The sequence below is a fragment of the Lytechinus pictus genome, chromosome 6 (assembly GCF_037042905.1).
Source record: "Lytechinus pictus isolate F3 Inbred chromosome 6, Lp3.0, whole genome shotgun sequence".
NCBI lineage: Eukaryota > Metazoa > Echinodermata > Echinoidea > Temnopleuroida > Toxopneustidae > Lytechinus > Lytechinus pictus.
Genome location: NC_087250.1, coordinates 11,246,689 through 11,258,816, shown reverse-complemented (window position 1 = coordinate 11,258,816; position 12,128 = coordinate 11,246,689). Strand labels below are relative to the sequence as shown.

At 33.3% G+C, this 12,128-nt stretch overlaps 1 protein-coding gene across 1 annotated transcript in view; it reads left to right on the top strand.

The window, feature by feature from the left end:
- LOC129263377 (uncharacterized) overlaps nt 1–6,920 on the top strand; it is a 79,892-nt gene extending 72,972 nt beyond the window's left edge. The window contains exons 84-86 of the mRNA XM_064100752.1: nt 824–1,183; nt 5,459–5,700; nt 6,909–6,920. Of these exons, the coding sequence (XP_063956822.1) occupies nt 824–1,183; nt 5,459–5,700; nt 6,909–6,920 (614 nt within the window). The remainder of the gene's footprint in view (nt 1–823; nt 1,184–5,458; nt 5,701–6,908) is intronic.
- The last annotated feature ends 5,208 nt before the right edge of the window (nt 6,921–12,128 follow it).

The window sequence follows — 12,128 nt, the reverse complement described above, 5'->3', positions numbered from 1 at the left end:
TTCGGTTTTGAAAATATTCCTTACTGTCTTTAAATTCTTGTAACTCTTTCTCTTTTTCCTCATCTTAATTGACATAATGTGAATATACACCCTAATGCATTTAAATTTTAATATATTCTTTACTATTCTTTAAATAATGTCTATAAGCTTGATTTCTGAATATTCAATATATCAACAAAAAAGATTCCTTCATGATATCAGATATATTAAACACGACGAACAGTCACCTTGATTAACTACAGTATAAGTACAAGCAAAAATTAATTGATTGAAAGTCTCATGACAATATAATAATTATATTTTTCGATTCTCTAAAATTACATATTTAAAATCAGACCAACCTCTAACACCATACGAATAGTTTTAAGTACGACTCAAAGTACGTTTTCGAAAATGTTCTTTAATGTGTTTATATTCTTGATTTTGTTTATTTTTTACCTATCTCATTTGACAGCCATTAAGTATACACGTTCGTGTATTAATGTTTTAATGTACTTTGGAATATTCCTTAGAGGAATGTCAATATCAAGCTTGATTCCTGTCTATTCAATACATCAATGGAAAAAAATATTCATGAAATTTGATATGTTCAATACAACGTAATGTCACCTTGATTAACCCGGAGTTTAAGTACGAAAAAAATCCATTGATATTTAGTGTACTGACAATGAAACAATTTTATTTGTTAATTCTCCAAAATTACTTATTTTAAATCAGACCAACCTCTAAAACCATACAAATAGTTCCAAGTACGTTTCGAAGAACGTTTTTGGAAATATTCCTCAATGTCTTTTTTTTATTCTTGTTATATCTTCTAAATAATGTATTAAATATTCTGTTTTAAAAGGAAGAAATGTTGGTTCGTTTAGCACTCGAAAAAGTCTACAAATCAGCGAAGAATCAAATGATGATCCTGACACAATTCGACTCGAGAATCATGGTATTGAAGTTCGAATTCCAAGAAATGAAGCTTACAGTGCAAAGGATTTTATTGTCAACGCAATAACGGATGTCCCACCTGAGCTGTTGATTAAAGAAAATGAAGCCATAATTACAGTCGGCTTGGAGATAAGGTTGCCTTCTGATGCAGTCTTTGGACACCCTGTTGAAATAACGATGCCCCACTGTGGCAGGTTCACAAAGCCAGAGAAGGTGGAAATCGTTTCATATTATCGACAAAGTGGTAAACACTTCTTATTAACATAAACATCAAATGTTATATTTCGTTCCAATATTAAACAGAATACATTTCAGGGGTAAAGAATATGATATAATGATAGAGAATCAATGAGAATCAATTTAAAGACTTTATGATGGATAATTTGTTTACTTTCATTTTATTTGTGTGGAAAAACTTATGTATAAGATGACGCCAAATCGTCATTCTGTTATTAATGCATAACCAAACACTAACCTTTATTTGTCAGGGATGTCAAAAATGGCTTGCCACAACTGGAAGGAAACGGGCCTAGCAAAAGCAACATTCTGAATTGAGTATTGCCAATCGAAATTCGCATTAATTTGATATCACGTTGTAATTATTATCGTAATTGGAATATTCTACTGGTTTTATTTTGCTTGGCTGAAGTTTCCCTTACCTGTAACTGTATTATGTTAATGCATGAAATATAATACAAAAACTAAATAGGGCTGACTAAATATCACCCATTTATTGGTGGGAACCACCCATCTAGTCTGGCTCACTATGTTCTAATTTGGGGACAGTTTTTATTTGACAGATATAAAATCTGTTAACTACGAATAGAATTAAATCTGATCATCAGGACTTACTTGTTTAAAACGGAGAACAGTTTCACGTCCGATCCGGGAAGCTTCTTCAGCTCGTCTGAACTGGCTGGAAATCGTCGTTGCTGTTTGGTGGCGACGCACAATCGATTTTATTGTCTTTGAGAAGTCGAGGAACACCTAAACATATCTAAACACAATTTCAAAGGCAAAATGTGCTCATTCAAAATAAAGAACCTAAATGGTTTGAGAGGGGGTCCGCAAAGTAGTCTACGTCACCGCGGAGAACCCCTTCCTCAACATAGGAGGGGATTACGACATAGCTTCTCTCGGAATGACAACCCTGTAATCCGAAAAAAAATCCTCGACGTCTCAACGACAATCGATTGTGCGTCGCCTCCAAGCGGCAACGACGATTTCCAACCAGTTCAGATGAGCTGAAGAAAATGATGCCGGATCGGACGTGAAACTGTTCTCCGTTTTAAACCAGTAAGCGCAGATGATGAAATTTATTTCTGTTCGTAATTCGTATTTTACCTGAATGAATCAAAGCATAACTTAGTTTATAATGTTTTCAAAATCTCTAACATTTTGTAAACGTTAGGGTGTGAGCACCGACCCCTATATTGCCACCATATTGGATGTTTCAAAATGACCGTCTTGAAAGGGTTTTCGGAAATATAAATATCTAAAATCAAAATTGTGGCACCTTAGCCCTCACAAATTCATTGTTTTTTTCCTAAGTAACTATTTCCAGGGGACAGTAATACAAAAAAAATAATTCAGGTAGCGTATTGATTCATGTCCTCGTGAAAGACAAAGTAATTTGAACTAAACGTTTTGAAAAAAAAAAAAAACTATTTTATGGATTTGAACAAATGGAAAAGTAGTATTTGCCTTACATCACTCTGACATCACAAATGCTGCCATATTGAAGTCTCATTGGTATAATGATTATCGATTTTTATACATTTCTAAGATTCATGACTTTTTTGTAATATCCAATTCCTTTGGAAAAACGTAGTAACTTTATATGATATCGGATATGCGCTATACAAAAAATGCCTTATTATTTTTATTATTATCATTAATTATCATCATCATTATTGTTGTTTGTCCGATTTTGTTCAAATTTTCACGGATCGACCATTCTGTTTTCTGATTTTTCTTTTTCCCCTGAAATATTTTTTGGTTATTATTTATTTATTTGAGTTAGATTGCCCGTTATCATAATTTCGAATGTTGACCTTACAATTTGGTCAAAGTTCATTGAACTTTGTTACCTGAAACATTTGCATGGAAATCAGAGATTTACCCATATGTCCAGATTGTATGATATAGGTTAGCATACTTTAGGATACACGACGCATGTAAAAAAAATCGTTAAGGTTTCGATGCGGATGTCACCAATATGGTGTAAGTACATGGACGCTTTCCCATTTGACCTTGATTATGTGACCTGATATCCAGGTAGGAGATTCACTGATACTTGATTTCCTATTGGTCCAGTTTCCATGAAATTATTCATCTACTTTCAAATGTATGATGTCATTTATAATACAACACGGTCAAAATGATCTTCGTCCATAATCATGTTACACGAAACTCGTACAAAAAAAATCATTAATATAAAATGATTACCATCATGCTAACATTTCATGATACATATCCACTTTCAAGTTTTGATAATATTTCAAAATTCACTTTCTTCAAAATGGACGCCGGTTTCCATTTTGGATATTTAAATGTCATTATTTTCTGACTAGGAGATCAAGGCTAGGTTTACCACTTAGATATTTTTTTGTATCATCCTCTATTACTCCCTCATTGAGCATTATGTTAAACCGATTTATAGAGCAAATCATACAAAATCACTTTCTCCAAAATGGCCGTTTGTGTCTGTTTCATGCGTAATAAGTAATTTTTTTGCACAGCATTGTCCATCATTAAATGAGCGTAATTGAGAATATATTTGAGCCCATTAGTAAGTCTGTACGATTAAAAATTAACCCTAAGACGACTGGGGGAGCACCCCCCCCCCCAACCCTTCGCGCGATATTTCAGAAACGCAAAAAGATAGCGCGGCAGAAATTTATGACTTTTTTTTATCTCGCGCAACTTTTTTGGTGAAAGGCTCATTTTAATTTTTTGTGTACAAAGTTTAAGGGAGATGAAATTCATAAAAGGGTGATAATTTTTCGTTTAATTGGTCTGCTTAAATAATTTAGAGTTTAATTCAGTTTTCGAATGGTTTGTAATAATTTACATTGAAAAAACAATGAAAAACAAAACATAAAAAACAAAGAAATGCATAAGAATTTTTAAAAACAAAGAAATACATGTTAAGGTAAAGTTGGCTTTCGCGATTTTTTTTTGGAAACCCTTTATATGAGATTACAAAGATGACCTCTGCAAAAAAAGAAGGAAATTTGAAATGAAATAGGCTGTAAAATATGAAAATGTTTTTCATGAATAAATTTGCATATTTTATTCATAATAATAAAAAAATCGTTATTTTCTATTTTTTTAATACTACCTTGTACTTTATGCAGTAAAGAATGTGCGTGCCGAAATTCGGCGCGATCCCGCGAACGGCGGCCGAGATCAGAAGGGGGGGGGGGGGGAATGATGCCCCCAGTCTTTAATACTTTTAAAATAGCCCAGTTTTTTAGGGTTAAACTGGCAACAATTTTGGATTAAAAATTTGAGAGTAGGTCAATCATTGTCAATTTATTAGTCCCCAAAGCCCCCCTACAACCTATCCTGATTGACGCCTTCCCCCCTAATGCCATAATTAAATAATTTATGCGGAAGAATAATTCGTGGTTAATGATGTCGAATGCCTCGGAGAAATCCATGAAACAGAAAAAGAATTGCATCCGAAGTTTTCTGATTTTTTGGCGAAGCCCAAAAGGAAGTTCGAAAATATATATACATTTTTTTTCATATTAAGAAGGTGCTTGTTCGTGTATGATCACGGTTCTCACTCCAAATATGTTTTTATAAAAGGTTAGGAACGACATTGGACGTTAATTTGAGACGAGTTGGTTATCAAACTTAATTTGGAAAAGCATGATTACTTGGGCGGCTTTCAGCAAAAAAATAAACAATAAACGCGTGCACTTCCTGTGTTCAAAGAAGTATTAAAGATATGAATCAAATGATCGACGACAGCCAAGATTATTCTCTTTAGCAGGAAGTTTGGAATACCATCAAACCCTTGTTTGATAGTATATTGTTAACAATATGTATAACCTCTCTTCTTGAGAGAATCACTAATGTTTTAATGTGCCCAATTCTTATTTGTGAACTCTAAGTAAAATGTCTGCACAAGTTCTCACTTTGAAAAAATGGGTATGGCTGATTAGTCATCTTTAAACATGCATTAACCAAAAAATGAAATTATTGAAGTATCGCGACACATACACAAACTATAATAATACCTGTATGTAAAGAGTAATCATTCAATTGAAACTATTAAATTCTAACTATTTATCAAATTGTATGCACTTCTTCCCTTTTTATGCAAACATTATTTGAACACAAAATTTGCTTGCAAATCTGTCATTATACAATAGACTTCTTAATGTTTCTAGCCGTGTTTTTACAGCTTTTCTTTAACAGAAATGTGACATGTTACAGATACTGTATATCAGGAATTTTATATGTTTCTATCTACATTTTATATTGGTTGTCTCCTTTTATCTGACAGCTTCAAAACAGTTTGTTGCGATATCTTCTTCCATCGGTGTTAGTCCAAGGTGTGTTGTAAGACATAGCGATCTAGATATCTCCTTCAATCACTTCTCCGAATATTGGATCGTGGCTATTCTCGAAGAGGTGTTCGTTGGAAAGCGTGTTATTTGTACGCCGTATGTCCCCGTGCGACCACTGAAGAATAGCATGAGCGTTCTGTTTCTTCAAGTGAGAGACGCAAATGAACACGAAGAAGAGGTTTGTTGTTTTGGGGTTCTTTCAAATGTAATTTATCATGAGACATTGCCTTAAAAAAAATGTTTTAGAACATTGATTTGTTTATATATATAAATCATCAAAGCAAGTTTGAGTTATTTATCTGGTCTGTTTGCCATTTATTAGCTTCTCTAATATGAAGTTAGGGGAGAAAATAAGTATAACGATTGCTGCATTGTACGAATGTGCAAAATTGCAACATCAGCGTGCAAAGGGTTAAGGCACCAGATCGGCGTTCTAACATGGTCTTACCAACGTGCTAGGGGGGGGGGGGGTTGCACCCACAAATGTGATAACACCCACAAATGTAATAACACTTTACCCACGAATGTAATAATTTCACCCACAAATGTAATAATGCACTTTACCCACTAATGTAATAATTTTTGATCGCCCACAAATGTAATAAATTTGAAGGGAGTTTTGGCGAATCCGTTCTTAACTAAAATCCTATAGTATTGCGTTCATATAGCACAAAAGTACAAAGACTATTTTCCAGGGGCCCATTTCATAAAGAGTTGCTATCATAGCAAGTTGCTATCATAGCAACTCTGGTAGAATAGCAGCTTTTGCTTGCTATGCTAGCAACTGGCTATGATAGCAACTTTGCATTTCATAAAAGCACATTCGCTGGAAAGTCAGCTTGACTTTCCAGCTATTTATTTGAATAGTCATGTACGAGGCTGATTAGGGGGAAATCCCTTTTCTCTCCAGTTTTTTTGTTTTCAATTCAAGTCATAAGTTTAGGTAGAAAGCACTGGCGGATCCAGGGGGGGGGGCACAGCCGGCCCGTGCTCCCCCCCCCCCCCCCACCTTTGAGAAGCAAAATTAGAAGAACAAAAATTGAAAGAGAATATATATATTTTTTTTGCTTATTAATTTTTTCGGGAGCGAAATTATTATTTAGCAGCTGCTAACAGGGTCTGCAGCATAAGACTAGCAGTTGAAGCAGAGTGATGGCTCTATGACTATGGCGATAGTTTGCAATTCTAGAAGAGAGTAAGAAGAAAATATAAATTTGTCACAGGATGGCATAGCATTGTTTCTCCATTGTGTAAGTTTTCAGAGAATTTATTTAATTTAGCCCTATGCCAGGGAAAAAATTATTTTAAAAAGGGGGAAAATTTATTATTATTGCCGGTCAAAATTTCACCTTCAACAAAGTTTCTACCGTACAATTTTCATCCCAGTCCCACACTTGACTATTTGTGTCGGTAATGCAAGGTTGTATCAACAACAAGGCAGGCGCAGGCCACTGCTGGTGCAGTGCTATTAAAAATCACCCTGAAGCAAGTAAATTTGTAGGCTCTAATTATGCATGAAACATCGAAAATGACCTTAAAAGATTATTTTTGTTCATAATGGAAATATTTTTAAGTTATCGGTTTCAACGGCGAATAACCATTCAGTACCGTAAACTTAAACTTTAAAAGTGAACGGATTCCACAATGCCATGGCCACGACTTTTTTTGTTGTTGAGAAAGTCAGAAACAGAAAAAAAAATATTTTATCATTTTATTATGGCCTAGGACTTTTTTAATTTAGGCTTTAAATTAAACACTTCCACATAATAGATCTACCTTCCTCTATTTTTTCCTACAAGAAAAAAGATCCTCTCCATTTGTCTTTTTTTTTTAAAGTCTGTCTATAACTTCCCTTTTTTTTTCCTTGGCCTGCCCCGTGATAACTGAAAAATTTGTTGTTTCGGAAGAATTTTTTAACATTTTTTTTTTGGTAGGTAGGACAAAAAAAAAAGAAACTGCATTTCTACTAGAAAGCGTTCCCTTAATATATTCTTTATTCATGTTATTAGCATTATTAACGCATACATTCGTAATTCCGAAGCTTCGTTATTCCAATGGTTTGCATATTCCGAAGGTTCATTATTCCGAAGGTTCGTAATTCCGAAAGTTCGTAAGTCCGAAAACGAAATAGGGTTCGTTATTCCGAAGGTTCGTTAGTCCGAAAACAAAGTGAGGTTTGTAATTCCGAAGGTTTGTTAATCCGAAAACAAAATGAGGTTCGTGATTCCGAAAACATAATGATTAACAAACCTTATTTCGTTTTCAGATTATCGAACCTTCGGAATAACGCCACAAATGTTCGGATTAACGAACCCTTCTACGTTTTCTGATTGATGAACATCGAGGTAAAGGCAATTTACGTGTTTCGGAATTACGAACCTTCGGAATTACGAAGTGTAACCATTATTAATTATCACAGACATTGCTCTAAATATCCGTTCTCTTGTAAGAGCCCTTTGGGCATGCCTGAGCACAACGTACGCCATTCTTAACAATGAAAAACCCTTTACAGTGTCAACTTGACGCTCCCCTATGACCAGCGTCAAATATTTAACCCTATTTGACGCTCCAGTAACCATACTTGACTTTCCAGTAAAAAGTTGACGCTCCTATTGGAGCGTCAACTTTTTATGAAATGCGCTGCAGCGTCAAATATTAAATTTCACGCTGCAAGTGAAAATTTGACACTGACGCTATACCTTTATGAAATGGGCCCCAGATCCGGTTAATTAAAAAAATATAATATAAGTGCAAAGTCTTTTTTCCAGACCAGGCTATTTACAAAATTATGATATAAGTCCAAAGTCTTTTTTCCAGACCCGGTTGTTTTAAAAACTATAATATAAGTCCAAACTAAGATACGATGATATTCCAGTGGAATAAAAATGAGAATCAAGCTTAGTCTTTTCTCCAGACCAAGTTACTTAAAACTGATGTAATAAATATGTATTTGATGTTGTATTAACTTATACGGCGCGCATTGTGAATATATGCACTAAGAGTGAAATTAAAAATCAAGCGTAGTGTTTTCTCCAGACCCGGTTACTTAAAACTAAGAACTAAAACCAAATAGTAATGCGTTCATATAGCACAAAAGGCAAGGTCTTTTTTCCAGACCCGGTTGTTTCAAAAATTATAATATAACTCCAAACTAAGATACTGTAATGATATTGCGGTGGAATAAAAATAAAAATCGAGATTTGTCTCTTCTTCAAACCCTGTTATTCCAAAATTATAAATAACGATACAACAACAACAAAAACAGTATAAACACCCCTGTCTTTCAGCCAGACCCAGTTATTATTTTTTTTTTTACGCTAATAGTAATAATAAAAAAAACTCAAAATCTAAGACCAAACAATCCTTCAACCTAAGAACCTATTTTAAAAAGAGGTTTTGAGCGTTGTCTTTATTCCAGACCGAATCATAAAAAAAATTACAAAAAAAATCTTCTAACGTAAGACCCTATCATATTAATATAAGTCCAAACTAAGATACTGTAATGATATTGCGGTGGAATAAAAATGAAAATCGCGATTAGTCTCTTCTCCAAACCCTGTTATTCCAAAATTATAAATAACGATAAAACAACAACAAAAACAGTATAAAGAGTCCATAATCTTATTAACGCGGATAACATGGACATATAGCGTAGTCTTTCAGCCAGACCCAGTAATTTTTTTTAATAACGCTAATAGTAATAATAAAAATACTCAAAATCTAAGACCAAACAATCCTTTAACCTAAGAACCTGTTTTAAAAAGAGGTTTTGAGCGTTGTATTTATTCCAGACCTAATCATAAAAAAAATACAAAAAATTCTTCTAACGTAAGACCCTATCATATTCTTATTCTTGTGGAATAACACGAGTTTTAAAACGTGTTCTTTCCTCCAGACCCGGTTATTTAAAAAATGAATAAAAAAACTTCAATTCTACGACCAATCTTCAAAAATTACACCAAGTAAAAAAATATGTCTTTACCCCACACCCAGTTTTTTTTAAATAATACTAAGACCCCTACAAAAAATGGTAATAATGCATGGGTAAAGCAAACATCCTTTCTCCAGACTTGGTTATTATTTGAAAAAAAAAGTTTTTACAAATATTCTAAAACGAATACTTAATAATCCAATTACTGTGGAATAACATGAAGATCGATTGTAGACTTTCCTCCAGACACAGTTATTTCAAGAATGAAAAAGCAATTAAACCCAACCCCCAACAACGAATCTAAGAACCAACAATCCACCACATTAAGACCATGCAGAAAAGCACGTGTTTAGAGCGTTGTCTTTATTCCAGACCGAGCCATTAAAAAAATGATTTAAACAATCTTAAAAACATAAGACTTTTTCATATTCTTATTCTTGTGGAATAATACGGGCATTATGCTTAGTCTTTCGTCTAGACCCGGTTATTTAAAGATAAGCAAATATTGAAAAAAAAATCAAAGCTGAGACCAATCTTCAAAATTAAACCTAGTTAAAATGCTTGGGTTAAGAGTGATCTCTTTACCCCACACCCAGCTATCTTAAAAATACAAATTAAGCATTAATCTTAAAACTTTTACTTCAGCATCTTCCAAACTATAAAAAGCTTGTGATAACACATACCACAAAAACGACAAATTAATCATAGAGGTAAATATTCATATCTGAATGATATGCGCCTTAAAACCCAAGATAACAACAACAACAACAACGTTATTCCACATCAATTATATTGTGGGTTATTTGTTAATAATGTTTATTTGTTTTTATTGTTTCTTAAAATTTCCTATTTTGAAATAACTGGGTCTGGAACAAAGACCACACAATATTTCCATGCTATTCAATGTTGATTAGATTGCAGGATCTTTGTTTTGTTGTTGTTGTGTTTTTAATGATTTTTATATCTGTGTCTGGAAGAAAGACTACGCTATATTTCCATGATATTCAACATAAATAGGATCGCGGGACTTTGTTTGTTTTTATTATTATTATTAATTTATTATTATTATTCATCATTTGTTATTCGAAAGATCTAGGTCTGGATGAAAGACTACGCTATATTTCCATGTAATATAACCAATAATAAGAAAGTGGGGGTCTTTGTTACTTTTTGACTCTTTAAAAAATGATTTGTAATTTTTAAATAAGTAGGTATGGAGGGAAGACTACGCTATATTTCCATGTTATTCATCATCATTAAGATTGTGGGGTCTTTGATTTATTATTGTATATCTTTTTTATGATTTGTTATTTCAAAATAACCGGGTCTTGAAGAAAGACTACGCTATATTTCCAAGTTATTCAGCATCAATAAGATTGTGGGGTCTTTGTTAATATTGTTCTTTATGATTTGCTATTTCGAAATAACCGGGGCTGGAATGAAGACTACACCATATATCAATGCTATTCAATGTTGAAAATATTGCGGGGTCTGTTTTGGTAGTTGTTGTTGTTTTGTTTTTTTAATGATCTTTTTATAACTGGGTCTGGAGGAAAGACTATGCTATATTTACATTTAGGTCAACATTAATAAGATCGTGGGGCTTTGTTTTTTTATTATTATTATTTATCATTTTTTATTTGCTATTTGAAATATTTGGGTCTGGATGAAAGACTACACTGAACTTCTATGTTATTCAACATTGAGAAGAATTAATTTTGGGATCTTTATTTGGAAGATTGTTTAAATGTTTTATATAACCGGGACTGGAGAAAAAAGACTGTAACGTTGCGCTCTATGAACGCATTACTATAGGGTTTTAGTTTAGATCAGATTCGCCAAAAATCCCTTCAAATTTAAAACATTTGTGGGTAAAGGGTTTTAGTTTTTAGTTTTAAGTAACCAGGTCTGGAGAAAAGACTACACTCGATTCTCAATTTACTCTTAGCGCATATATTCACAATATGCGCCATATAAGTTAAAACAACAACAAATACATTTATTCCACCAATCTTAATTAACTGGGTCTGGAGAAAAGACTAAGCTTGATTCTCATTTTTATTCCACTGGAATATCATCGTTTCTTAGTTTGGACTTATATTATAGTTTTTGAAACAACCGGGTCTGGAAAAAGACTTTGGACTTATATTATAATTTTTGAAACAACCGGGTCTGGAAAAAAGACCCCATCTTAACACAAAACAAAGTCATTCTAAGTCACAAGTCATTCTACGAGAACATGTATTGATTTTATGAAGGAATATAATCACACGCCTCGTTGAAACCCCAAACGTTAGCCATAGCATCCATGGCCATCACAACTTTAAGGATATAACATGAGCAACAATGACTTCAAGTGACCTTTCAGAACCATGCCATTACTTGTTAATTGTCATTACTCACTACCCTTCCCCTAAACCAAAAAAATAAAAGAAACATACGAAACAAATGAGATAAGGCAATATGTTATCTAATCATGTAAATCTATATGTGCCATTTCAACTTGAAGTAACGGAAATACAATAACAATAACCTCTAGTCACCATAAAATACTATGTCATGACTTGCAGTGGATTATATGAAGCGTTTAGATTACACGCCTCATGTATTTTTTCCAATATTGGCTGAATCTGCGTAGTAACATAATTATGTGTGAGGGGATATATACATGTATG